Raw genomic sequence first — 27386 nt, forward strand, 5'->3', positions numbered from 1 at the left:
TCTGTCTGCAGATTTTACACAAGTTCTGTGTGCAGATTGATTCTATCAGTACGCTAAAACTTATACCGAAAGCATTAATCTGGTCTTTTTTTTTCTTATTCTATATTTATTTCAGAGTCTGTTACACAAATTCAAAGACCAATCCTTTTCTGTGTGTATCCTTGGTGCTAGGAAAGCTGTCATTTCATGCTGAACCTGCAAACCTAACACACACGGCACATTCTTCAAATCCAGCTGAACTGATGCATAATGAATCACAGCGTATGGTTCGCTCAGCACCACACGGGAGCAGTAACAGAAAGAACGATCAGCTTCCCTCAGACGTGTGGGTGCCACAGTATTTGTGATAAAATCGTTTTACTCAGTGAGTTATCTGTTTGTAAAAGGGAAAGACAAAGATGGCAGCGAACAGATTGTGTCAAATTGAAGAGAAGAGATCAGAAGGGTTATATTTTCAAAAGACAGTTGCCCCCTAGTGGCTACTCTCAAATATTTATTAATACTACTGCTGAGTAGTATTAAGTACTAGTTGTTTATACCTTACAGTAATAAATGTGTGTCAGACATAAGTAAAAATCATCTGTCTGTTATTTTCATATGCCATTTTCAAATCTGTGGGAATTGTTGCCCAGTGATTTATGAGTAGTGAAACAAAGGATGTTCTGATCTCCAATCTGCTGCAGTAGAGTTTGTGTGTTCTGTCTGCTCTGGAACAGCTACCAAGAAGAACACTTTACACTAACTGTCAGAGAATAAGAACTTAAAGAATAGAAGTGTAAATGAAGTATTTACTGCAGTTTTACAGTTCAGGGGTTTCATCAGGTAAATCGGATGAAAGAAAGGTCAGAGTCAACAGCCAGTACTTCAGCCACTACAGTTTTTTATTCCGTTAAGCTTTGGGGGTCACAAGATCTCCAGGTTGCTTGCATGTCTGACTGGATGGACATTTGTGGGAGTGGCACAAAGCAAAACTCAAATGCACTTTGATGAGATTAATGTACAGGAAGGAAAAGGAGGAGGAGCATTTTAGCATTTTGTGTGATGCTAGAGGAGCATTTGCATTTTTCTGTGACATTTGTACCTCTAGAGCTGTGCTCTTGTATAAACTGTGTGGAGACTGCAAAGCTTGTTTTTGCAATCATTACAATGTCTTTGTTTCAAAGAAGTGGAGCAGAGCCATAATTATTTACTCGTTTGATCTGAAGTATCTGATGATGTTAGCACCGATCACAGTGGTAATTTAAAATCTTTCACATATTGGATTTCTGGGAATTTGTGTGCATTTTTAATGTGGAAGCTTTGCATAAAATAATGCCTGAAAAACATGTCTGAAGGCCACGCAGCTTAATACCAAGCATGCCAATATTCAAAGATGTAATTAGCTGTAGAATACACAAACCTTATCAGTATCAACATAGATTATTTGACGTTAAATTAAAACACATGATTCTGTACAGTTGTATAAATCTGTACAATATTTGGATTTGTATATGCTGCACAGCTACTTTTGACCGAAAGTGGGTCAGAATAATTGGTGGCCAAGTCTGCAGCAGCTAATTTAACTCTCGTCGCTGCAATTGTAACTGTTTTCCTGAGCTTCCTCACTATTATTCTGTATGAATTCAAATATAAATTCGAGCGGCTATAGATTAAGTCGCAGAGCTGAGTAAGAAAGTTTTTCCTAAAGAAAGTGATGACAAGCGGAAGAAGAGGCAGGGAAGAGGCGAGGAAGGCATGCATCTGTGCAGAGAAAGATTATCCTCGAGCCTTTACTGGTGACTCACAGAGACGGTGACAGTGTTCATCCTCGGTATGTGGCTGGGTGCGCGTGTGTCTGTGTTTGTCTGCTTCTATAGAGGCTGGTTTTCATTTTACAGGGATATAAAGATCTTTCCGCTAAGCTCAAATTGAAGGGGTTCTGCGTGTAGTCAATGAGTGAGCCTGCGGAATCCTGCAGGGCCAGGCTGCTTAATGTTATGGTTGTAATTAGAAGGCCTTCTCTCCAAGGTTTCACTCTCTTTGGCTAAAAGGTGTCTGCACACAAGGTTTATGACTTATCACAAGTTGCTATCAGCTTGTTATCTTTTTGATAGAAGGACGTATGGATCTTCTTGATACCAAGTGGAAGCTGATTCCCGAGGCCACATATAGTGCACTCTAATGGATGTTTTCACAGGGAGGCCATTTCTAAGTTTGAGTGGAAATAACCAAAGAAAGTAAATATATTTATCACCCAAAGCCAAAAAGCCTAAAGCATCCTAAATAAGTCGGTGCTGCATTTTTGATTTCTTCATTGGTGACTATTGGTGCTACAGGTACTTTATATTTAAGTGTCAGACCTGTAAGTTCTTTCTGTGGTTTTAATCTGGTGCTCATGTGCCTGCCTGGGAATGATTTTAATAAAATATATGAATTGCCTTTTCTTTGCCTTTCTCACATTGATTCTCACTTTTCCTTTTTTTTACACTTTTATTGGCTGTATTTCCACAATTTGTCCGTATAAATAAACTTTATTATTCATCAGCAGTCATAGTTTTGCGTTGGTAAGACAGAGATGTCATGCACTGATATAAGATATTAGATAGCAGATAAACACTGACCCTCACAAGTAACAACAGGTTCCGTCTCAAATTATGTCCAATAATAAGATATCTTAGGGCCATATAAAATACATACAACCCCAGTCATCTGTGTTTTACAAATTATTGTCAAAATTTTGTGCGCCTTCTCAAATATGTCTGGCATTTTTATCTGAATGAAGAATCAAATCGTGAGCATATAGAAAAGGGAGCTGAATACAAATAGAGAAGCAGTCAGCTGGAGGGCAAGAAGCAGGAAGTGGAGAGTGCAACAAAGAGATTTCTTTCTAAAATGGATAAAAGAAAATGGAGATGGAGATGGCACACGCACACCAAATGCATGTGTGCGTGGTGTCTGGATGTGTGGGATGGAACCATACATGTTCACACACTAATGAGCTCTTCACATACAACCCTCCTTCTATACCTCCTTTCCCTCCATCCCTTATTCACTGGCTGTGCCTGTCGTCTTTCCATCATCTGTTTTATTCTTAACTGAATAGTCTCTACAGGGGCTATCAGCAGGTCACTTCACACCACTCAGCTTTTTATTCATTATTATTATTATTATTATGGATGCAATTAAAGCATTGAAGCTTTAATCACATCACACATAAGAGGCAAACACATTTCGGGTTAAGCATGGGCGCGTGTGCATCTATATGTGTTAAATGTGAGAAAGCATGACACCTTGAACGTAGCTTGTGTGTTTGCTCTCCTTCAGTCAGCTGAAAATCTGTGCTTGAGTGTTAGAGAGAGAGGAGGAGAGGGAAGGAGAGAGAGAGCGGGAGGGAGAGAGAGACAGCGGGAGGGAGAGAGCAGGAGAGAGAGAGCGGAAGGGAGAGAGAGGGAGAGTATGCGCTAAAAATCACAGACGTAGACAGATAAAGAGGGGGTGGGTGGGCTCGGATAGCAACTCATATTCTCCCACCAGCTCTGCGCTCTCCAGCAGAGAAAACGACTGATGCTCAGTTGCCACCTCTCAGTCACTCTTTTTTCCTCCTGCTCTCCAGTGAGGGTGCGTGGGTGGGGGTCTTCTACCGCTGTGTGGATTGGTAGGCAGTTCCAAGCGTTACTATTTTGAGAGAGTCAATGTGCACGTAAGTGTGTGTGCATTCTGCGGGCAGCGCAGGCTGATCAGAAGAACCCGGAGGAAAAAGAGCAGAACGTTGCTGGGATTGTTCTTCTGCACAACAGGGGCAGCGCATCAAAGGAATGCAAGCTCATGAGCAGACTCGGACGGGCGGCTAACACCAGACCCTGATAGAAGTCAAGGGCTTGTTTTGCAGCTTGGCAGAGCCAAACCAGCAATATAGGTTTTTTCCCCCCAAAAGATTAAAGTAGAGAAAAGCCTCAAGTACAGCAGGTGAGCAGTCAGAGGAAAGATGGCGAGTTTTGGAAAACTCACAGACTACTTTAATCGGCGTAAGTCTCAGGAGGAGCTGCGGCTGGGCAGGAGCTCGCAGCGCAGCGGCAGCTACTGCTGCACTGTGGCAGAGGCCAGGTAATGTGTGCGCGTCCACAGGTATTACGGAGCACATGTGTGCATGGAACATTTGTCTTTGTTGCACTTACGTCCCTCTATGATATGTCTCATTTTGTGGAATCAAATAAATGTGTTTACATACTGTGGTATTGTCTCATTCCTCATTGTGCATCACACGGTCTAGCATTTTGACGAAGTTGATTTTGTTTAAAATCTGTGTGTCCTCACTGAGGACAGTCTGGCTCACAGGTGTCTGGACGTATGCGTGTGTGGCTGTCCGAGCATGTGCCCGTATGCATGTCTAAGCATTACGTTATGTAAGCGTGGAGGTGCGGTTGATGTGTGCTGTCAAGCATGTTGCTAAACTGCCAACATAGACTCTTGCTTTTGGTGCATCTTTGAAATTCAATGACACTGTTAGTAGCAAAAGAAGGACTAAGACAATGTTCCACCTCTGAAGGTGAAGCAAAGAAAGGAATGAGTCTATCGACAACAGCATTTGGGGATTTATTTAAATGCCTTGCTCAAGGGTGGTGCTTGGAGAAGAATGGAGCCTGGGATCTACAGTAGACCTCCAGTTATTTAGTATTTTTATTGCAGTGCTAATATTATTTGACACTAACACCTAAATCCAGATGAAAGTGACATCAGCTTTGCAAAATACTGAAGAAAGATAAAACAAAATAAAACAAAAACTTCACACTGGTCATGTGTTTCTGTTGTGGTCTGCAATTCTTTCCCGAAAACGAGCCTTCAATAATTCTCAGATTCGATAATTCATTAATTGGCTCCAGAGGCGACGTTAAATTATACAAGCAGGATGAAAGTGTAAATCATAATTCCTGTGTAATCAGCTCCCACCACTGCCAATACTCTAGACTTTGAAATAATGTCCATAAAATCTAATCATTCAGTTGCAGCACAAGTGTTGCTGTGGGCGGACGTGGAGCACACAAAAAGCCTGCGTCGATCCCCTGCTATTACAAACCCAGCATCGCTCGAATCCCACTGTCTTTGTCTCCCACTCACTCTCTCTCACAAGCTGCCCTACTCCTACACACTTCCATCTCTTCCTGTCTACCTGTCTGACTTCACCGTGTCCTCTTTGGGAATCTTTAGAATTTTTTTCCTTCTTGGTTGCTGCAGCTACGTGCCTATTGTCCTCACACAGGCGCCGGGAAGAAACAGAAGTTGAGTTGGGAAAAGTCTGTAGTTTTTGTCAGAAAAATGCACATTTTACTGCAGATTGGAGGAGAGACCGTAGTCTTAATCTCGTTACCTGAGTCCAACAACGCCGGTCTCCTTTTCAGCAGGTACAGCCGTCACCTCTGACGTCTTATCCAGGGCAATTAGTGACCTTGCTTCTAATTTTAAATTCTCTCTCAGCGCTCACCCTAGCTGGCTCTTCAGACCTCAAACTTCCACTCCTCAGATTTGTGAGACTTTTCTTCAATTTTAATGAGAACTTGAATGTTTATTAACCTTTTTTGACATATATGTTACAGTAAATGTCACTTGCTGTCATGCATTAAAATGTGTCAGGTTTGCCGTTATTTTTAGCTTGATATTGGTCACCTAATCTGGCAGCAGCCTCCACGTGTTGACATTCATTATTATCCGTCTTCGTTTCACATTATATGGCAGTTTGCCGTTACTGTATCAAGTGAAATATACTTCCAAAATATAGAAACAGTTGTTTGACCAGTATATTTGACAAAGAATGGGCCATGGGTAGACTCCCTTGGCTGGGATGGATGAGGAATCAATATTTTAATCAACACATTAGTGTCTATCGCAACAGTGACCTTTGCTCCTGCTTGTCATGTAGCCCCCAAAGCTGCGTCATTCAGTTAGTCAGACTATTGACTCCTTAACCAACAACTGAGAGGGCCAAAGGCTCAACTCCTCTTCTTAAAGCAGCTGGTTCTTCCCCGTGCATATATATTGAAACTGCTATTTTTACAGGGGTGTGTAACAAATGGGTGCACATGGATGTAGCTGGTGGAGAACGTAATACAATAAAAAGGGGAGATTGTGTCATATTTGCTGAACTAATTTAACATAAACGAGAAGCATGCTCAGTTGACCACAACATCACATGTTTTCATATAACACATTGCAATATAGATATTGTGTTACCTAGCACACTAACCCCAATATACACTGGACGTGTTTGTGTTCCGTCTGCACTCCGAAATGACAGCAGAGCCCATATGTTTCTGTTCACATCAATGTGTGTGTGTGTGTGTACGCTGGCTGCGGATGTGTTCTGTTCCAACTCTGCTACAGCCCGAGCCCGCCGAAAAAATATGCGGGACTTCTATTTTTGCCGGATGGCAGAGCTCGGCACAATGCAGCACATGGGGACAGGAATTTGGCGGCAAAGAGAAAATAAAACATCTGCTAAATTTTCAAAATGAAAAATTCCAATTTTCCTGTGAATCAGTTTCTAATGTGCAGAAGGGACCCGCACTTTCAAAATATATTTGTATGAAAAAATAATCCTAATACACAATTTTAATCAAGCGAATCGACATTTGAGCGCAAATGATGGGATTAGCCATAGAGTCGCTAAAATCTGAAAAAGTGTGTGGTCCTGCTCCTCTGGATAGGAACAAATAATGCTCTCTTTGTCGGCTTCTGTTATACACTATAAAGTGATAATATCGCACAATAGTATATCGTTTTCCGCTGCCTGCCGTTGCTGTACTGTAGACGCAGGACGGGCTGGACAGGCAATGAACCCTGAACCCGCATCCAGCGTATTATCGGGGTAAAAGGGAATAGGGAATAATGGAGTCATGCATGTATGTGAGCGATTTGTCATTTTGCCTGTTGCAAGGGAGTGGACTGTTATCACGACAGTCACAAGGCACAAGGGTTCAAATAGACCTGAACGTAGTTACTGTCTACAGGGCACAACTGGGATTCTTTTCAAAGAAAATGACTAAAATGCTTTCCACAGTAGTGGAGATAAAGATATAAATATTCAAGATTCAAAAAAGAGAACAGTCTGTGTGTGTCTGTTTTAGGTTCTTCCGGGCTATTGAAAGTTCCATGAATTCAACAATGTTGCAAGCGGATCTGTCAGTCAGTCACTTGGTGCAGTTAGTCCACAATTATTAGTGATGCGACAATCAGTCCCGTGAGTGAAAAGATGGCAGCATTAACTCACTTTTCATCAACGGACTCATCTGGGCTGAGGCCATTTTTAGTATCAAGGGCAGTAAAATTTGCAGTTGCAGCTTAACCCTTGAACAGTTCAAATGTAAAAGTAATCTCCCTGTTTTCTTTGGTTGTGCCAAAACACCCCACTATACATCTGAAGAAGATTTATGTGTGTTTTTTTGTTTCATTCTTTTCCTTCAGGAAGTCATGCCTCAAATTCATATGCAAAGAGAGACTGCAGCCTGTTCATTTGAGATGCTTCATGAACGGACATGCTGCTTGAAACTGCCGTGTTTAGCTGTACATAATACTTGCCTTTATAGTTGGGATTTTGCTCTCACTGGTATCAGGCTCTACCTGTGGCAGAAGGTTGTGAAGGACACAGGATCCCTGAATTGTCTTACATTTATGGCGGAGGGGAATTCCCAGCTGTGAATAAACACATCCAAAGTCCTTGAAGCCCAAATCCACGGTCTATAACCATTCATTAGAGAACATGGTTTTGATTTTAATTGTGATCCGATACCGTGATAGATGTAAATTTCCAAATGTAAGCTGAGCTATCGTAGTCTGAGAAAGTTCTTTAGTTTCTGCTGAGTACGACCAAGTTCAGGTGAGGACCTGCTGCCCAATGCCAGAGCTGTGCTTCAACATTTCAAACCCGTTATAAGCTAAGATTCATGCAGTACACCTTTCCTAAATGGGGCCCTTTGTTTTTGTAGAGCTGCATATTGCTACTGTGTAGTAAAATGAGCCTCGCCTCCCCCCCCGTTTTGTGAACAGAGTCGCTTAGCAACAGGTTAGTATGATGACTGAGGCCCAAATTGTCAGAGTGGCCTGTCTGGTGGTTTAGCCCGGTACACAATCATCATGATGTACTGATGGGAGACCACTGGCTGTGTGCGACTGTGTTTGTGTAGATGTGGATGTGAGCATGTGTTAAGCAACAGACTGAGTTATTTTATCCCATGCCAATCGTGAGCTTGTGCTTGCTCCAGGCTAACGCTTTATAGTCAGTATGGGTTGCTGAGAAGCGAGAGATCTCTGTTACATCACGATATTCACCATCACAATAGATTATCCTCAGTCGTCCGTGTTGTTGGAAGTTTTATTCAGGGATTTGCTGATCCCACGATCATCACACCCACCTTCACTATCATGGGAGCAGTTTAGGAGCTGACAGCAGGCACACAGTCTATCAGAGATTTATTCCTCAAGACTGCAGATCTGCTGACCTCGATGGGGCTGAGCTCTCAGGTGCTGATCGCTCCCTGGTGATGGAAATTGCCCAAAGCCTGAAATATATCTTGAGCCAGACATCCAATGGAGTTAGACAAGTAATCAATTGTTTCACTCAGAGAGACAATTTTAGAGTTTAAAAAAAATAATCAATTTATGATTCAGAGCCTAATTGTGCTGTGGCGTTTCTCTTTGCTTCATTTATGGGGAATTATACTGGCTGATATTGAAATTACGGCAGCAAGATGGACAAGATCACTCCAGATTTCTTCTGTCGGCACATAATGTCCACTAGAGTAGCAGATTTATGAATGACAGCTGTGTATAAAGAAGGACAAATACAATCTCATTTACAACATTGTGTTTATACTCTGGGCAAAACTGATGAAGGTCAAACACATCTTCCATTGTCAAAAAAGACCAGATCCTTGATAGTGGAAGACACCACTGGTCCCTTTTTGTGGAAGGATTTATCAGTTTGATAAGGTTAGCGTTTATAATAGATTGTTTTTTTACCAAATGAAAAAGCCAGCAATCATGTTTTAGTACTAGAGTTTCATATTTTACTGGCCTTATTCTGCAATCGTGTCACATGATAGCACTCCAGCTCTTTTCAGTCTGTCTCGCTAGAAGGAGCCTTGCAACAATGTTTGGCTTTTTACAGCTAAATGAAGCAGATTGCTTTCCATCTATTTTCTTTTTAGTGCAGAGGTTTGGGTGATTTAAGCTATTATTTTTAAATTATATCTGAATCAGTTTACAGCCCCTGGTTTTTCCAAGAAATAAAAAAAAACATGCTCATTATCTCAGCTTACTAGATTCTTCTGTTTTGACATTAATAGTAACCCCGTGTACCAGAAGTCTTTGAACGTGTCAGCCTGGGAGAATTCTGCTTCAACATAGGGTCATGTGTTTTGTCCCAAGACTTGTCACGCAATCATCAGAGGTCAGATATCTTCTGGAATGCTGGCGATATTTGATTTGATCAGACAGTGTGGTGGAATTAATCAAATCACACTTAAGAGAATGTAGAATGTAGCTTATACAAATATTGGTGTTTTATTTACAAAAAAATATGTTTTTGTATGTGGTTCTTCACTCTCAGAATCAATAAAATCTGTAAATTCTGATAATACCTGATCTTAAAGTTGGTGATAGGAGCTCAGTCTGTTGAGGGCTGGACTAAGAAGTGGAGGGTTCTTGGTTAAACACCCGGTGTGGATGAAATATGGAATATGGAAGGTGTTCTGGTAGTAGGGGGAGGTGCCAGAACACCTTCAGAGCCCAGCTGAGGTACCCTTATCAAGGTAGTGAACCCACAAATGCTCCACAAATGATCATGTGGCTCATTCAGGGGTGTACCCTGCCTCTGCACATATGCTGCTGTGATAGGCTCCAGCACCCTCCCAATGACCCTGAGAGGGTCAAGAAAACAAAAGGAAAAGGTCGGTGTTATTGATTGATATTCATCTGTGCGAGCATTCATTATTGAATGCTGGGAAGTATTTAGATTGCTTTTGTCTAAATGGCTTCTGTCAAGATTATGTGGTGGTGGGGAATTTAACTATTGATCAGAAGATCTACTCCCTCATTACTGACCACAGTTAGCTGTGAGCGTGGGAGCTTTTTCACCCTGCTTGTCTAAGTGTGAGTGTGATTGTTTCAAAAAAGGAATACGGACTTTGTGTGAGCATTATCCTAAAGCCAACCTGCACAGGCCTTCACAAGATGAATGTATTTATTGTGTCCAAACAGGTCACTGGAGAGGAAGCTGCAGAGACCCAGACTCGCTAAATCTCGCACTCTTCCCAGCATTCCCCAGTCCCCTACAGTCTCCAGGGTCCATCAGTCTGATCTCATCGTTAGAAGTCCACCTCGCAGGACAAAGTTACCTCCCATCACCAGCCCTCCAAAAGCCTGCACTCTCCCTTCCACAGGTAAGAGGAGCTGAAAACACAACAATACAGTGTTTTTTCCTTTGTTTGAATTGCCTGGTTTACCACAACTGCAGGATGCAGCAGAAGAATCCAGTGCAACTCCATTGTTTCCTAAATTGTTCATTTGCATTCGTAATGTGTTTGGCTTAATCAATCCCGGAGGAAATTCTCCCCAATCATTCCCAGAATACACATGAATTGGATGCAGTAGGGCAGCTCCCTTCATTTTTACTATGAAAACGACTTATGTCTGAATTTGTCTTTAGAAGGAGAAAGGTTTGGAATTAGATTTTTTGTAGACATTATAGTGCATATACAGTCCACATGAAATTGCAGCATTTTCAGTCTTTCACTTCTCCAAAAAGCAGATCACAGAAGTTGCTGGAAAGAGAAATGTTGTCTTAGATATGTCTTTCCCAACTAAACTTCCACCAATGTTTTTCCTATCTGATATATGATATTGAGCAGCTAGCTATAGCTCCAACACTGTGTCCTGTCACCTCAGAGGGAACGCTGTCATAGTTAATCCTGAAGCTCAACCTGTTGGCAGAGATAGCTTTAATCTCAGGCATGAATGAAGTGATTTTTATGCATGGAAATATTTGATGGAAATCTATGAAGTTTTTGAGTGTTTCTGTAAATGTAAGTAGAAGGTGTTGAGATTAAAAGGCAGATTTAAAACAAACAAGAAAAAACCTGAGAAGCCCCCAATGTCAAAAACATGGAAGGAGATGAATTACTTCCTAAAAGTAACAAAACTAAATCAGAAATAAAAATGTATACATAGATTTTTGTATATAAGGTACAATCGATTTCTTATTCATCCAAATATGAAGGAAGGAAGTAAAATATCAGTCCTTTTAACTTACCCAAAATGACCTAAATAGCTGTTTTTTCATGGTTGTAATTTCTCTGAGGATAATTCAGCACTCAGTTCTGCTCCAAGCAGCTCTCACAGCTTCTCGAATGGGTCACTTGTAGAGCAATCATATAAACTCTGAGACTTGGGCAAATTCTAAAGCTGTCCTCATCATTCATCATGTCAGAGTCCCAGCTGTAGAGCCAGAGCTGGACAAGGGTCGGGATCAACGTCATCACAGTTCATTACGGATGAGACACACTGACAACAGCTTTCTGTCACTGCTTATTGACATCAGTCGTCTCTCCTTGTCCAGCAGACCCCCCTCCAGCGCCAGATGGATGGGAGCTGTGACAGCTCAAGTGTTACAAATGGAAAAGAGGGCTTTTTTTGGTCATTTTATCTATGTGCAGAGCTTCCTGAAAAATAATGTCCTTCCTTTGAAAAGCATTAATGTCTCATGTTACAAATCCAAAAAGAACAAGCAGCAAATACGAGTCAGTCCAAAATAGAACTAATCCCATGGAAGTCCATTTTATTCATGTGTAGTGTTTTTAAAGTTAACCTGTCTAGGGGACACAGAGCTGCAGCACAGAGTTCTTCCTCATTTCAGCGGTGTCAGAATTGCAGTGTAGTTCATTGCTGTCTTCACTAGAGTTGGACATGTCTCTAATCAGGGATGTGGTGAATGGATTTTAAGACACAACTCTAAATTAAAAGTGCACATTTCTGCACAATGAGCTTCTTTAACCAATTTGGGCTGTTTACCTTAATTAGCTCTAATTCCTGCTTTAGAACTCCTGGAAGGCTTTTAAATGCCTGTGGCCTGAAGATCAATGCAAAGCTGATCAACTAAATTTCAGCCCGGCTAATGCCTCATTATGTGATTGGATCTACAGTCGCGTGATATTAAATACATTTGATTAAATTATGATTACTAAATACTTTTTTTTGTGTTGTTTACACAGGACACGATTCCCTTTTTTGGTGCAGATGTTCCTGATCAGATTTTGTTAGTCTGTTCTCCTTTGCCCTGCTGCTGCTTGGTTGCAAATATCAATGGTATTGAGACTTTGCTGTCACATGAGCCCTTGTTGCTTAGCAACTGCTGTCATCACCCTCTTCTTCTCTGTCTCACTTTCTCTCTCTGTATCTTTCTGTAACTGTTGAAGTAACTTTTATTTAAAATGCCCCCCCCAATATCCTTATTAATGAATAACAATACCTAGCATAGTTGCATCAGTCATCAGGACCTCTAACAACAAAGGATTGCTGTGACTCGTACGTGACATTTTGATCTAACCTGTTACGTCCCGCATTGGTATCACCATGTATGTCACTAAAAAAGAAAGGAGATACTCAAATAGATGGAGAAATAAGGTGAATCATTAGGTTTATTTCATACCAACGGGTGAAATTGGACGAAATATCAAATGATTGCAGAGATTTCCGACACCATATTCTTTTAAGTTGCGTGGATGGATCAGAAAGAACAATTTTTGAGACATTTATATTTTCCACCGAGGTTTTTTCATGAGAAACAAGCGCTGTTGTTGATTTTATTACTTTGAGCTCCTTTTATATCCTGGTGTCTCTTCTACATAAAGCACTCCCACATGCTATATTAAAATGCAGAAGAGCCCTTTCTTCTTTTTTGAAGTTGTCTTGTTGATAGTAATAAAAAAAAATAATTGTGCTCTGATACACTGTACCATCATTTTTATTTACTTTACACATCTCACCTGGTCTAATGTCTAAATGTCATATGAAGACATTTACATTGCTTTTAAATCTGCTGAAAACAATTTGACTTACTTCAGTTTACTGACCTCACCCAGCAAATATTAGCCTTTTGAAGTCACTGTTAGACCTGTGTGTGTTTTATTGACATCAAGCCCTGGATGGTGAGTGTGTGCTTATCCAGAATACAATGGACATCTGCGATTAGAGCAGATATGTGTTGGCGGCAATCATGCATGTCTCTGCTGTCATTTTGAATACGCAGCCATTTTGTTTAAGCAGGCACAGCAAATGGAGATTTGTTTCCACCATAATGAGGTATTAAGGCAACAGTGTGACAATGGGTGAATTCTAAATAATTGACCCTAAATCTACATTTCATTTGCAATTCTGAGTTGGGTTGCATGACATCATTTCACCCCAATTCTACCCCCCTGTAGGAGAACTGTGGCGTCTGGAGGATGACATGGAGGGCGACGACGACCTTGAGCGCAGCGGGTGTGCCGAAACCCATCCGCGCTCCCAGTCACCCTTCTCCCACTTCAGGGCGCGAGCATCGTACCTGCGCAAGAGCATCTCCGCCGACGATCACCTGGATATGGGCTCTGACTACAACTGTGGGGCTGGGCTCGAGGGAAAGGCTAGCCGTGGCGCCAAGGACAAGCTGAAAAGAAAGTTTGTAAGTTCCATTTTCACCCCAGAGTGTCACCTGAACCCATGATGTCATTATACATCTTAATTTTTTTTATTCCAGAACTGCCTTTATTATAAACCCTTTCTAACACTAGACACATGATAGTTCGCTACCACAGACAAAATTACTGAATATCTTATTTGCAAAGATGCTGATAGAGAGAAACATTTGGAAATCAATCAGGATTAACAAGTATAGTTTAAATTATGTGAGTGTAAAGCCTATAATAGGTTGAAGAAGCATTTATCTCTTCTTTGTTATTTGTTATTCGTGCATCATTTTCTGGCTTCTTTGTTACTGCTGTAGATAATTGTGAAACAAACATTTTGATATCACCTAATATCACCGGTAACTCAATCCCACTGACCAGTGTTCACATTGACCAGGGTGCACTGACCAGTGTTCTCCATCCGTACCGGCACAATACACCTGAGCAGACTGATGGTCTCCATCCCTGCTACTGCTCCTAACAGGTGTGCTTCATTTGTGCTTGTGGAGGACCTCCAAGGATCACATGCTTCATGAACATCCATTAAATTTTGAAGAAGTCTGTATTGTCCATCAGTCACCTGATCAGGTAGTTTGAGACTTCATTACCAGCAGGAGCTTTGTAATTGGTTCTCTAGTGTCAAAGGTGCAATGGGACACCGGTGAGGTTTGGAGGACACTTCTCTCTCATATAGAGCTGAATGTGGAGGGATGACGGCTTGGGTCTGATTCCACTTCTTATTTATTGACGTTTGAGAGCTTTGTGGGGGCAGTTAAGACCCAGAGATCTGCCACTAAAGCCAAAAAGGAGCTGACAGCACAAACTTTGACTGCAGCTAAGACCAACCTTGACCAAACTGGTGGGTAGCTGTTGCTAGGATGGGGACAGCTCTGGATCTGGTGACCTGCCGTCTGTGTTTTAGGGTGAGATCACACACAGAGCTCATGGCATTGCATTTCTCCTCTTGATAGGATCATGGCCAATAATTACATAGGTTAAGACTGGGTAGTATTGAATTAAGATTTCCTCTTTGTTACCTATTTCTTCTAACTCTACTCCACAAAGAAAGTCATTATACATCAGTATTTTATGCTGTTTTTTCTTCGTTGTCCATTTATAACACAAACCAGAATAAGCAACCATAAATACAGGCTGACATTGTTGAGGATGACACTGAATATGTGATGTTTTGCAGAAACAATTATCATGTTGAAGGAGAATTCTCCACATTTTCTCCCCTCTTCTTGGTGTCTAATTGAAGAGCCTCTTTAGCATATCTATTGATATGAGAAGTCTCTGCATCAGCTCAGCATGACCACTAGCGTGTACCGGTAGAGCCGCTCATCACCTCAGCTACTGAAGAAGCCAGCCCACGTGTGCTCATGATGTTGCCTATGGGCAGCTAGGGAGCACTAATGAAGCTGCTTTAATAGGCTCTACTCCTTTCTTTGCAAACTGCTTTGTAAGCCACCTCTCCACAGCTTAACCTGTTTCATGCTGTGTCTGACCGAATCAGTATCATTTTTTTAATTAGCTATCAAAACAGCAGCACCTCTCCTTTTGGATCACATTTACAGATGGATTTATATATCGAGGTCAAAACTCGCTGCTACAGCAACATTAGATGCACTGTTTTTATTTGATGATTGCCATATTTAGCTTGTCAATACCTGTGAATATGAATAATAACAAATGGCCAGTTTTAACATGCAATAGTCAGGATGTAATGGTTAATAGGGTCATGTTGAGCAGGAAATACTTTAACATCTTTTCTGTGTTAGTATTCTGTGTGCTTGTGTGGGTTTACTCTATGGATTCAAGCATATCCGGTGTAAGATAACAGTATATAGTCATACATTCTCCTCTCGTAACCCTGTCAACAACAGTTTTGTGCTACTGCTGCTGCCAAGAGAGCAGCCGGAGGAATTTTTCTCAACACATTTTTGGCCTCCGAACAAGTCGGTCATTTCTTTTCCTACTCCAGTGTGCTGCTTTGACATCTGAGTGCTGATCCGAACTCACCTCTGTGCTCCTTCAAGCATGTTATGATAGAGACAAATTAAACCTGAAGGAAATATCTGTCTAGACTGTTTCTGAGGCCGTTTATCACCTCGAGGCGGCCATGATAGCAGTGTGAGCAATCGAAATCCACTCAGGGTTTGCTGTTTTTATCAATGATAATGTCAACTCTACATAATTCAGTTTAATCATGTTGGACCTGTTCTGAGTATGCATAACAATATGTTTATCTCTGTAAATTATTGAGTGTGTGCTTGTCGCTGTTTATTTCTGGTTTAAGCATGTCTGAGTGTACAAATGCACTCAGAGCGAAATGGCAGCCAGCGACAGGGCTGAGTAACCACGTAATCAAAGTACAGAGCGTATCATTTGATTGTTGATTGAATGGATGTAGTACATAATGCTTTGTGTGTGCTTCCTTGCAGCACTTGTGTCTGACACACTCTCTGTTTACAGAATGACTCACAAAGTTCCTCTGCTGAATGAAGCAAAGGGAAGTCATTTTTCTTTCATTTATTCAAAAACCAATGATGCAAATAGTTTGTCATCATTTCCTGATCCACAGAAAACCCACAGGACGCACCACATGATGTGCTTCAAACAGATCATGTACATAAATACATATTCAGTCACACACGCACTATTGGCAGGATAGTCAGTGGTATCCAGTTTATTCAATGAGGTGAATAATATTCATCATGTGGTTTTGGTCAAAAATGTTGTTAGTCTGAGGGGATATGTCACTGCTCCCTGTGGTTAAACTCTGTCCTCCGTCACCATCACTCTACTGACAGGAAGCTGGCACCGTGTGGGCCCATGCCATGATTCATAAACACACCATGCACACTGGAATAATGGGAAAACCTTGGGTGAATAGAGATATTCATATTATGAAAGCTAACATGATGGGAAGGGTTAGTTTGACCCAGTTCTGTTTTACCATATTATCTGTTTTTCAAATTTTCCTCAAAACTGAAAAGAATTCACCGGAAGTTGGGACCGACAAGCTCTTGTCAGAGGCATGCAAGTTAATTACTTTTTTTTTTTTTTTAAAGGCACATAGGTTTTTAGATCTTGTAATATGATGCATCTTTGTGTCAACAGCTCAAATGTTTGATTCAAACCGTTTTGACAATGTTATAATGGCAGTCTAGTTATATACAGTATAGTTTTGCCATCTGGATTACAATTGTATTGTGAATCAAATAGTTCAAACTCATTAATTTTTCATGCATCAATGAGTTTTTCTTGAGACTATTTTTTATGATGATGGGTATTATTAAAAAAAAAGAACTTCCTGTGAAACTGTATGATAATGAAGTTCAAAATGATTTCATTGTCATGTAAACGGCAGTATTTGATTTGTGTCCAGCAGAGGGCAGTAAATAGTTTTGTCTGTGATGCTTTTAACTCCTGGGCAGTCCAGCCTTATTATTCACAACATTTTTGCAGCCAACCCCCCCAGGCTTTCGATCGTGAAACCTGCCCTGCTTTGTCTTTAACTAAAACTACATTAAGGCAGCAGAACAGAGCATCTGCAGGCACAGAGTCCTTTTTTTAAACAACCAATTAACAGTGCGGACTTCTCAACTTTGGGAACCACGCAAAATTTAAGAGTGACTTAAAGCCATAATAGGAGGATGTGGGAATATTAATCCAATATCATTTTAAATTACTGACGTATGCCAATGCTCAACCTGAGTAACTCGGGGGTCCTTGTACACTGGTAACTGATCACAAATGCTTCGAGTACTAAAACAGCCTATTTTCATGATACAATTTGCACTGTAAACTAAAACCATTTTTAGTGATATCATAGACACTCAGCTCTGAGTGCAGGCTTGATCTGGTGCTGTGGTGCTGACGAACAGCAGGAGTTTTGCAGTGTGCAGTTCTAAAACAAACCACATTAACGTGGTTGTGACACAATATACAGTACAGGTTGTTGTTTTACACAGTAAGTCTTACATCAGGCTCTTGGTTTTTAGAAACTGATTCGGACACTTTAAACTAGAGCAATTTTAAGATGCTTCTGTTCCTCCTACTTGTCTAGGATCCAGTGGCATTATTCCAATCAGGATGCCTCAAGACAAAGTATTAAGACAGAAACACTGAGGTAATTGATGTGAATTTAGGAGGAGGGGAAGTCATCAAGAGGGAACATTTTCAATATTTTTCCTTTCCATTATGTCACTGTTAGTATCTTTTAACACCCCATTATTATTTTTATTATTATTATTTATTCGTACACCGGCTCTGATTGCAGTGATATCTTTATAAAGATAGAGATAGATTAAAAACATTTTTCCTTTAATGACACCCCCCCAAAAGCGGTCTTCTTTCAATGTGTGAAATTTCACTATTACAAGAACAGGTTGACTTTATGATTTATTGGCCACTTTGAAGGTTATTTTGTTGGAATTTGTTGACATGTAATGTTGGAATTTATTATTTCTACAAATACATTCAACAAAAAGACAGGCAGCAACTTCTCAGGATATTGTACAGGATTAAAATTCGAATTTCTTCGTTTAGATTTGTGTTATATACTTGATTGTCAGAATATACTGTATGATTTGCATTATTTTTGCTGAAATATTTAAGGTTACACCATCTTTATTTTTTTTAAAGAGGTGGAACTGGTTTAAAGAGTCCCATTAGCCATTGCACATTATTGTTAATGTCTGTAAATGTTCACTGCTATAGAGGGATCATAGTTTTTTTCCTTATATACCCTCCTACCGTCTGCCAGCAATGTGTTGGTGATGTGATCTGACGCCATGTCGTCTTTGCCTACCCTGTACATTCTTACTCCAGCCACACGGTGGCAGTATAATGCCGTGTTTTAAGAGCAGTAACCTGCCGACCGACGCTGCTCATCTTGGCGCTGCGTGTGTGTCTGTGTGTGGCTGAACTGTTACCTGGGTGGTGCCTGAGGTTTCTCTTTGGTGACTCATTTATCCTGAGATGACTAATTCTCACACACCACAGTGGACAGTCATGACTGCCATCAGAGCCAGGGTTTGGCTGTGGAAAACCTACTTATACTCATTATCTGTGGAGAGTTTTATTGGAAGAGAGAGAGCGAGAGACAGAAGCCAGAACTTTGGCTACTTTGTAAAAAATAAAACCGTGATGTTTTTGTTTGCTCAGCATTCCTGCACAGCACCACTGATCTGACGCTAAGTGATGAAGTCACAGCCTTTGGTTTGGATCATGAGCTTGTCTGTCTTGTAAAACAGACATGATGGACGAAGTGTGTGAATTCTGGTTTAAAAGTGATCAGTGCAAATAAACATTAGCAATACTATTCTTTCTTTTTTTCTTTAGAAGGCTCGGAGGTAGATGCTAAAAATATGCAGCTGTGATGGTCTGCGTTGCATTCACATTCATGGTGCGGTTGCTGTTGTTTGCCTTTTTTGTCCACACTGGAATAGCAGTTCACACAGCTCCCGTCATCACATGTTATTCATCACCTTTACGTAGCCCCTTGGTCTCATTCTTTTCATTAAACTATTTTCCATTCGTTCCTCTCGTCACTCTGTTCCTTGTTCCTAACAACCAGTTACCTCAGAGTTTAATCAATGTGGCCAAAGGAGAGAACCACAATCTGCTTATTTCATGTAAAGAAGGAAGAAAATACCGCTTGCTTAAATGCCCTTGTTGAGTGAGACCGCTTTGACATACATGTGTGCACAGACGCTGATCAAACGAGCCAAGAATGGCATGGAATGCTTTCTTCGGCCACTTTGGTTGCCAGTGGAAACCGTTAAAATGGCGTTCATTAACTATGTTGATTGTGAAATGTTCTCTCTGTCTCTTTCTAACTCGCTATCACTCACCCTCCCACTCTGCATCCGCTCCCTTTCTTTCTCCATTATTTGTGTCCTCTCTCTGTGCCGAGGACCCCGGGTTTGGGTTTTACTGACATTGGGACTCCTGCAGAGGACTACCGAGCGTGCAGTTCGTTAATGACGATGCATAATAATGTCTCTGCTCTCAAACTGTGTTTTCCAACTGAGAAATCAGACCTCTTGTCCAAGGCACATGCAGTATCTGGGACATTTCATTTCACATTTCTTAGTAACTGTGAGCGCTCCAATTCTGGCTCTGGTGTTTGAAATTAACCTTAACCTACTTGGCCATGCAACATGTTCCTAAAATGTCCACGATCCTCATCCTCCTGTAGACCGTTTGCACTGCCAGGAGCATCTAACTACAAATCTGGTGATGTCCACCGTTTGGGGTTGGGGCAGTTGCCTCTTTTCGGGATGCAAGAGGTATTTTGCAGGAGGCATCTGAGACCCTTCCAGTTGCTGTTTGCGATGCAGCTTGAACCGTATCATGACCCTCTCGTCAAACGTGGTTAGATTTAGGGAAGAAAATCACTGACATCTGACATCAACAGGGAATCAAACTCGGATCTGCAGCATCAAGATCATTAAATGTAATCTGATGTAGCTTATTTTAACTTTACCTCGGTGGCTGTTCCATGCGGCGTGATCAAAAGAAGAGTAACATTTGTGTCCTATGTGTGCTTTAGCATGCTCTATAACACATGTAGCCACTCAACAGCTGTTTGTATATTATGATGATGGGGCTCTTGACAAGCCCTTTTCCAAACAGAGGCTCACACGCTGGCTATGTGAAGGCATTTCACATGCCTATGAGCTCACAGACTTAGACCCCTGGAGCCATTTGAGCGCACTCTATCCATTTTTGGAGGTTCTGTTCAGTAAAGCATCTGTAGAAGATCCCTGTTTGAAGTTGGTCCTTGTCTTGCCTTTGATGTGCTGCTGTTTGTATTAATGGATCATTTACTGATCTGGGTTCAGTTCTCCCACAGTGGACCTTCAGGATATATATTCCTGCTCTGCTTATTGAGCTGTAGAAACTCTCAGTTATGGTCGACTGCGGTTGACCTTAGCTTTGCAAACACCACTCTCCTACGTACGGGATCATTGACTCTTTGACAGAGACCAGGTTCCTGTTTTATTTGTCTATTTTGCCATCACTTTCTGTGTTTTCATATTATTGTATCCTCTTTTGCTGCCTCTGTCTTTTGTTTGCTGTTATTTTAAATAGAATGTGTCCATATATGCCTGCCCACATTTAGACTATCTATATCTTCCTGCTTCCCCACAGTGTTTATTTGCCTTATTACCCAGGGTGTTTTTAAAGTAAGCCAGCACTAAGCAAACACTGTCGGTATCTCCTACCAGGCATCTCTCTTCTTCCTCACGCCTGTCCCCAGTCAAAGTTCTCTGCCTCTTCTGCCTCACTGTCCTTCCTTCCGCCTTTACCTCTGTTGCCCCCACTTTGTCTATATTGACCTGCCCTTAATTGGTCTGCTGCAGTTGCACCTACGGAATCCAAGAAGCTGTCAAACAGATCGCTGCCTGTTGAGGTTAACCTTAAGTGGGCCCGAGCTGAGGCCAGAGCCCAGGTTATAAGTGGTTCTCAGGGTCTAGGGCCTCGGGCACAAAAGAAGGGCTAGAAGCATTTTGTTAAGAGCAGCAAATCTCCTCTTCTCTTTTTCTCTGGCCCTCCCCTTCCTCCATCTCTTCCTCACTTCGTACCTCCTTCCCTTCCCTCGACCCCCTCCAGACTCTCTGTCTGCGCTGACACGGCCTTTAATAAGAGTGAGTGGGGTGCACTGTTTATTTGTGTGGTGCGAGGTTAAAAACTTCCCCCTTAATTGACATTCCGGTAACATTTCCAATAATGGGGCGAGCAATTTCCTTGAAATTGATGTGTGTCCACCACAAGGAAAAACACTGCTTCCAGCTTTCACTGACCCATGGATGATCTACACTTGCGCTGTGGCTTTATCCCTCTGTGTATGTGTGTGTGTGTGTATCTGTGTGTATTTGTGTGTTTGCATGCTTGTCTCAGTGTGAGAAATTGCAAGCATGGTCTCACAGCATGTTTGAGTTCGTGAGCAGCCATACACATGCATTAATATCTCTCCAGTTAATGGATGTTCACTAAGTTTAATTGGAATGTTTGCACGCATGTCCCTGTGTTTGCTACACACATATATTTGTGTCTGTAATTATCTTCTTTTCAGCGCTGTTGTTAGCCTATTTATTGCTTGCATGCCATTTATTTCTGTGCCCACTGAGGTGAATACTCCAAATATTTTCATTTTCATTCCTCCCACGTGCCGCTGAGTGACAGTTGCACTGCGTCAAAAGTCAGAATCCACAGTAGAAAGGCTATTTCATTCTCCGCACAGTCAATGTCTGTCTGTGAGAACGTAAGTAAACACAAACATCTCCTTCTGCGACGCACCGCGTCCTTGGCGTAAACAGTGACCACCGAGGACTTGCGGTGACGATTTTTGGTGTCAAATGTGTGTGCGGCTGTGTGTGTGTGTGTGTGTGTGTGTAGCAGAGGGGAGAGAATGACTGAGGGAGTGCGTAAGAGACAGCGCGTGTCAATAAGTAAATGGGTTAGAGTGATAAATCTGTTTGTAAGTATGACTCTGTGTGTGTGTGTGTGCGTGTGTGTGTGTGTGTGTGTGTCAGTACGTGAGCATGTGTCTGTCTGTGTGTGGCTGCAGGCAGACGCTGACTGGTTCCTGGCCTTGTCATTCTGTCTCCCACAAGCTCTCTGATGTGGTTTGGGGCTGCGGCTTACACTATGAAGAGGGATAGCCACCGCACACACTCACACTGTTCTCACATGTCTGTGGAAACACACATTGCACGCTGGTATGCAGTCACATTCTTAGATATGCATACACACACACAGAAAACACACACATGCACACACACCAATTGAAGGAGGTAACAACACAGCGGCGGCTCACCAAAGCATCGGAATGGACGCCGAAGTGCAGTCAGACTAACACACACAAAGCATTAGACGCCATCCCTGGTGCTAGCGGGCTCCCACAATAAGCGGTTAGTTAAAAAAAAAAATCAAACACAGATGTTGGCCCCATTCCCATCATACTTTCAGAATCTTAACACCATACTGTACTGTATTTAGAGTGGAACTGGAAAAGACATACTGGGGAAAGAAATCATCGAAATTTGTGGAATTTTAAATCCTAGGCGTTGAAGTAATTTTATTTTGTCATTTATTATTATAATTTATGTTTTTTTTTTATTTCACTATGATTTCTGACATTAAGTCCACAATTTTGATTGTTGATTTATAGAGCATCATCAGATTTCTGAGATTGTTTGCTTTGTTTGTGTGGGTGATATTAACATGGCGACTGGGCACATACCAACCGCTCCTGGATATGCTGAGAAAAAGACATATCGCACATTATTATTAAACAAGAATCTTTTAATCTCTTAATCCCTTAAATGGCAGAGACCAAGTGTTTATGTGGAAGGAGGGTGGAAGCATAGCGGTGGCCTACAAAGACAAGGTACTCCCTCTGCTGTAGCATATCCTTGGTACTGAAGAAGCTTAAGACTTGTCTTTACTGAAAAAATGAAGGAATCTCATTATCATATACAAAATCCATCGGTCGTTATGGGGGGGGGGGCTTGTTTTTTATGTGACTTGCCTCTCCCACTGACTGTCCTCTGTAACGTTGTTCTTGAGGAGGAACAACCACTGGTGGAACCCCGGTGCTATCTATCCCTTGAGGGTCCCTAGCATCCCTCATTTTCTGCCAGCCTGTCTCTTTAAGGTGGTGTTTGTTTATGCCGAGGCCTAGCTCAGCGAGACCTATGAAGGCTCAGTGCTGGGATCCTTTCATAGGGGCTCCATTTTGTTCTTAATAAAATGGCACTCAGTGGCCGGGGGACTGGCAGGCACCCAGCTCCCTGGGAAACCAAAGAATGCTGGCCTTCATTTAGCGACACACAGCTACTGCCTGAGGAGGCTAGTTCTACACTCCTGCTCCTCAATACTAGTGCTGCTGAGGCCAATGTGTGCGTGCTTGTGTGTGTGCGTGTGTCACTGTGGAATGAGGGCCACAGATGAAGGAGTCAGGTATGGTGACTCCGTATGTTGCTTTGGAGTCTTTCTTTACCGCCTAGGCTGCTTAATAATGTGTATTAGGAGCTTCTATCTATCTCTCCAATAATATATAATACAAATGTGGGAATATTGTGTTCACTTATATGCTTTTTAAGCAGTAGACAAACCAGTAATGTGAGATACAATGGGATGGACATGCACTATAATATGTACATTTGACATCTGAGGGGGATAATATTACCAAAATACATTTATTATTAGGCAACACTAGGGACACGGACAGGTGAGAAGAGTGGGGAAAAAAGTACTTCTAATGGGAACGAAACAATGGGTAACATCAAAGGGGCGTTAATAATGAAAAAGGTGAAGACAGACATGAACATATGAACCAAAAGACATCAGGAGAGGAGAAAAGAGGGGACAAGGGGAGAACTCTGCTTTGTCTGTCATCTCCTCCTAATGCGACACATGTGAGAGGCCTTGGAAACAATGAGTCACGCTCACAATGGGACTGTCGCCACTATCGGGTCCGAGCAGGCTCCGTCTGTGAAAGATGATTGTGTTGGCTTTTGTTATTCACCCGCTGACTTTGCCCCTGTGATGGAGTGACTTTCCACCATTTACCTTTTGGACGGGACTTAATCTGATATGATGTACCTAAAGATGTGACGCTAGCGAGGTTTGTCACCTGTGAGAAGCGCACACGTACAGGTGTGCACCACGCTCGTATTGATCTGTGTGTCTATGATCTGTAATCATTAGCTGAGCTGCTTTGTACTTCAGGGATGCCATGGACGCACAAACACACACGTACGTACGTACAGAGAGTGAGAGCTATAAGCAAACATGTCAACACACACAGTCATTTCAGTTGTTTCTTCCCACGTTGATAGAGTTTTCGTTCTTGAGCCCATCTGGCTGATTGACAGTGAAAGGCCTGTTAATCACAAATTTTCTCTCTAAAATGGAAACGTGCCGTTCCAGCACTGTAAAATAACCGCTGCTGTTAACCCCACACGCGTTCCTGTTAGCAACAGGCTGTCATTGTGCTGTTTGTAAGCCTTTAGCCATTTCGACAGCGAGTGGGGAGGTAAAGCGATCAAGAGCAAGTCGCAGTGTGCTGGCGGTGGCCTTTTTCTATGAGGCCAATTAGAGGGCAGATTTCCCAACAGATTGCTGCAGCTCGGTCTACGTCTGGGTCTGTGCTTTGGTTTGATCCCATGAAATTAGCCTGAAACAATAGGCAGCACTATCAACTCTGCCTCTATCTTCCATCTGTCAATGCTCCCTGCTGCCAAGCTCTTTTTTCCACTGCTTGCCTCACTCTCTGCTGGCTCCATTCTCGGCCACTTTTTTTTTTTTTCTCGACATTTCTCAACTAGCATTTCACACATTTTTAAATTTTATCATGTCCCATCTGTTTCTAGAGGCGGTTTCTTGAATACATTAAGCTTTTCTGGATGGATTACAGGGTCAAGATACCATCCCATTTAAGTAAATTACATCAATATTTTAAATGTAGTTTTAAAATTTCTCTTGAAACATCCAGGAGTGATCTTGTACCACATCAATGTAACAAAATGTTGTAGCAGTCAGTATCGTGGCTAAAGATATGTGTCTGGAATCTGTGTTACTCTGGTAAAAAGACAGAGTGAAACTAATCATATTACCTATTGTTTGGTATTTGGAGAGATAATCAGTTGCAAGCAGTTGATTGCTGGGAAGGATTTTAGAGAAATAATGATACTTATGGAAATGGTTGCTTCCGTATGAACAATAATGAGTCGTATATTCTGCTGAAAATGATTAAATGAGAAAGTCACTAGTACACTCAAAAGTAATGTAAAGCTGCAATAATCAATTACAACGCATGTCCAGGCACAGACAGCTTTTCCCTATCTTACTTTTGCTACAGCTCAGATGCGGCTACCTGCGTCCATTAGTGCATCCATTAGTCACTCAACAGCAGTTTTGTGAGACAGGACAGCAGGTGAGGGACATGCTTGTTGCTCAGTGGGCAGCCTAATGCAGCATTGCTTTCATTTTGATGAATACGTCTCCTCTAATGTTCCCCAGGAGAACATAGAAGTGGGAATGATAGTGCCCAACATCTAAAGAGACAAGTTTAGCCAAGTCAAGAAGATGTACTGTATGTACTCTGTGTGTGTGTGCCTATACATACCTCTGCATATACACATATATATGTATATTATATATCATTTGCAGTTTTTGCAGAGCTCCCACTTTACCTGAGGAAATGCTGCTATGCTGCTCAGCAAAAGGCCAAATGAGGCCACATTGCTCTGGTTTCTACTGATGTTTGTAGAGAGATTAATGAGCTTACTGTAAAAACTGTGCAGTCCTTGTCTTGATAGAATTTACTTCTGGTATATGTCTTGTTCATGGTGACTTGTTTACCAGTCAGAGAAGGGATTGCTGTTTGTCAGGTTTGCTTACAGTTACATTATATAAGAAAACAAAAATAAACTCACTCTCTGTGTGTCATTCATGTTTGATAGTTGTGAAAAAGCCTTCCCGGGGACTTGGGCCAGTTTGCTGCACTGAAAAAGAATTTAATGCCAATCAATATAGCAAAGTTGTGCAGCCAAGGCCCAATAGTCATCTAAAGGAATTATTTTGATCCATTCCACATCCTCCCACCTTAAAGACAGCAGCGCTGGTGGAGATTAAAGTTCCTGTTTTAGATTGTGTCTCTTTGGCAGGTGCGATGGAGGAGTGATGCTGTGAGAGGTAAATAAAAATCACGTCCTCAGTTGTCACTGAAACAGGTCAAAGGTACCCGAGTCATATTTGTTGAAGCGTGTTAATAACAATACCACAGAATGAAATGCTAATTTAAGCAAAAATAATAGGAGACGATTCTTTGGCTGCCTGTGTTCCAATTTGCTGGCTGACTGCAAAAAGACAACACTGTCTCTTTAATATGAGGAGGGTCAGAGGTCACTGTATTGCATTTGTAAGGTCAGCGGGTGGGGTCATGCTCAGCTCTGGGCTTTCCTGCTGCAGACAGCTGGGTCATGCCACCTACATAGAGTCCAATTATCCCTGCCAGGTAATAACTTTTCAGCTCGTTCCATCGCACAACACAACCAAAGACACACATGCACAATACAAGGAATGCATGTCTCCATGCGTGCTTGCTTGTACCTTCACTAACAGACCCTCCGGTTTTATAGGAGACAGAAATTCGATGTAAATTGAAAATGACAGACCAAAGTTCAAAGCAGAACAATGTGTTTTCCAACAGTGAAAAAAATTGGTATTACAAAACGTCAATGCAGTGCACTTACCTTCCAATTACACAGTCTCAGTTCATCTATTTAATTTGTGTGGCACATTTTTCCTGATTCTTTGTAGCCGGCTCCTCTAATTAACCCAATTATTACTGATCAAATTGTTTGTGACACAATACATTTCCTCAGGCCTTTCTCTCTACACTGCTCTAGGTGCTTGTATAGCTACTTTCTTTTGTCATTCGGGCTTTTGAATTTGGTGTGAGCCAAATAAATCCATTGAGAAAGGTGGAGACAGTGGAGATGTAACCAAAGACCAGACCAGCGCTAAAGCTTTGCTTATGGTCTTCTGATTTGGATGGTTTACATTGTAAAAATGGTTCAAGCTATAGTCATATTATTAGAGTAGTAGCTTTAGGCAATGATCTGGACTTTCAGGTCTTAAAACAAAATTTATACACCTTATACTCTGTAC

At 41.7% G+C, this 27386-nt stretch overlaps 1 protein-coding gene across 4 annotated transcripts in view; it reads left to right on the forward strand.

The window, feature by feature from the left end:
• Positions 1 to 27386, forward strand: part of LOC130529956 (ankyrin-repeat and fibronectin type III domain-containing 1) — a 91661-nt gene that overhangs the window by 7651 nt on the left and 56624 nt on the right. For 2 of the 4 annotated variants that reach the window (XM_057040732.1, XM_057040741.1), the window contains exons 1-3: positions 3447 to 4083; positions 10228 to 10409; positions 13449 to 13687. In XM_057040732.1, coding sequence (XP_056896712.1) covers positions 3965 to 4083; positions 10228 to 10409; positions 13449 to 13687 — 540 coding nt within the window. In that variant the 5' untranslated portion in view covers positions 3447 to 3964. Of the gene's footprint in view, positions 1 to 3446; positions 4084 to 10227; positions 10410 to 13448; positions 13688 to 27386 lie in introns of those variants that run through there. The other 2 variants (XM_057040711.1, XM_057040720.1) reach the window with 2 other exon arrangements.

This window comes from Takifugu flavidus, chromosome 1 (genome assembly GCF_003711565.1).
Source record: "Takifugu flavidus isolate HTHZ2018 chromosome 1, ASM371156v2, whole genome shotgun sequence".
Lineage (NCBI taxonomy): Eukaryota > Metazoa > Chordata > Actinopteri > Tetraodontiformes > Tetraodontidae > Takifugu > Takifugu flavidus.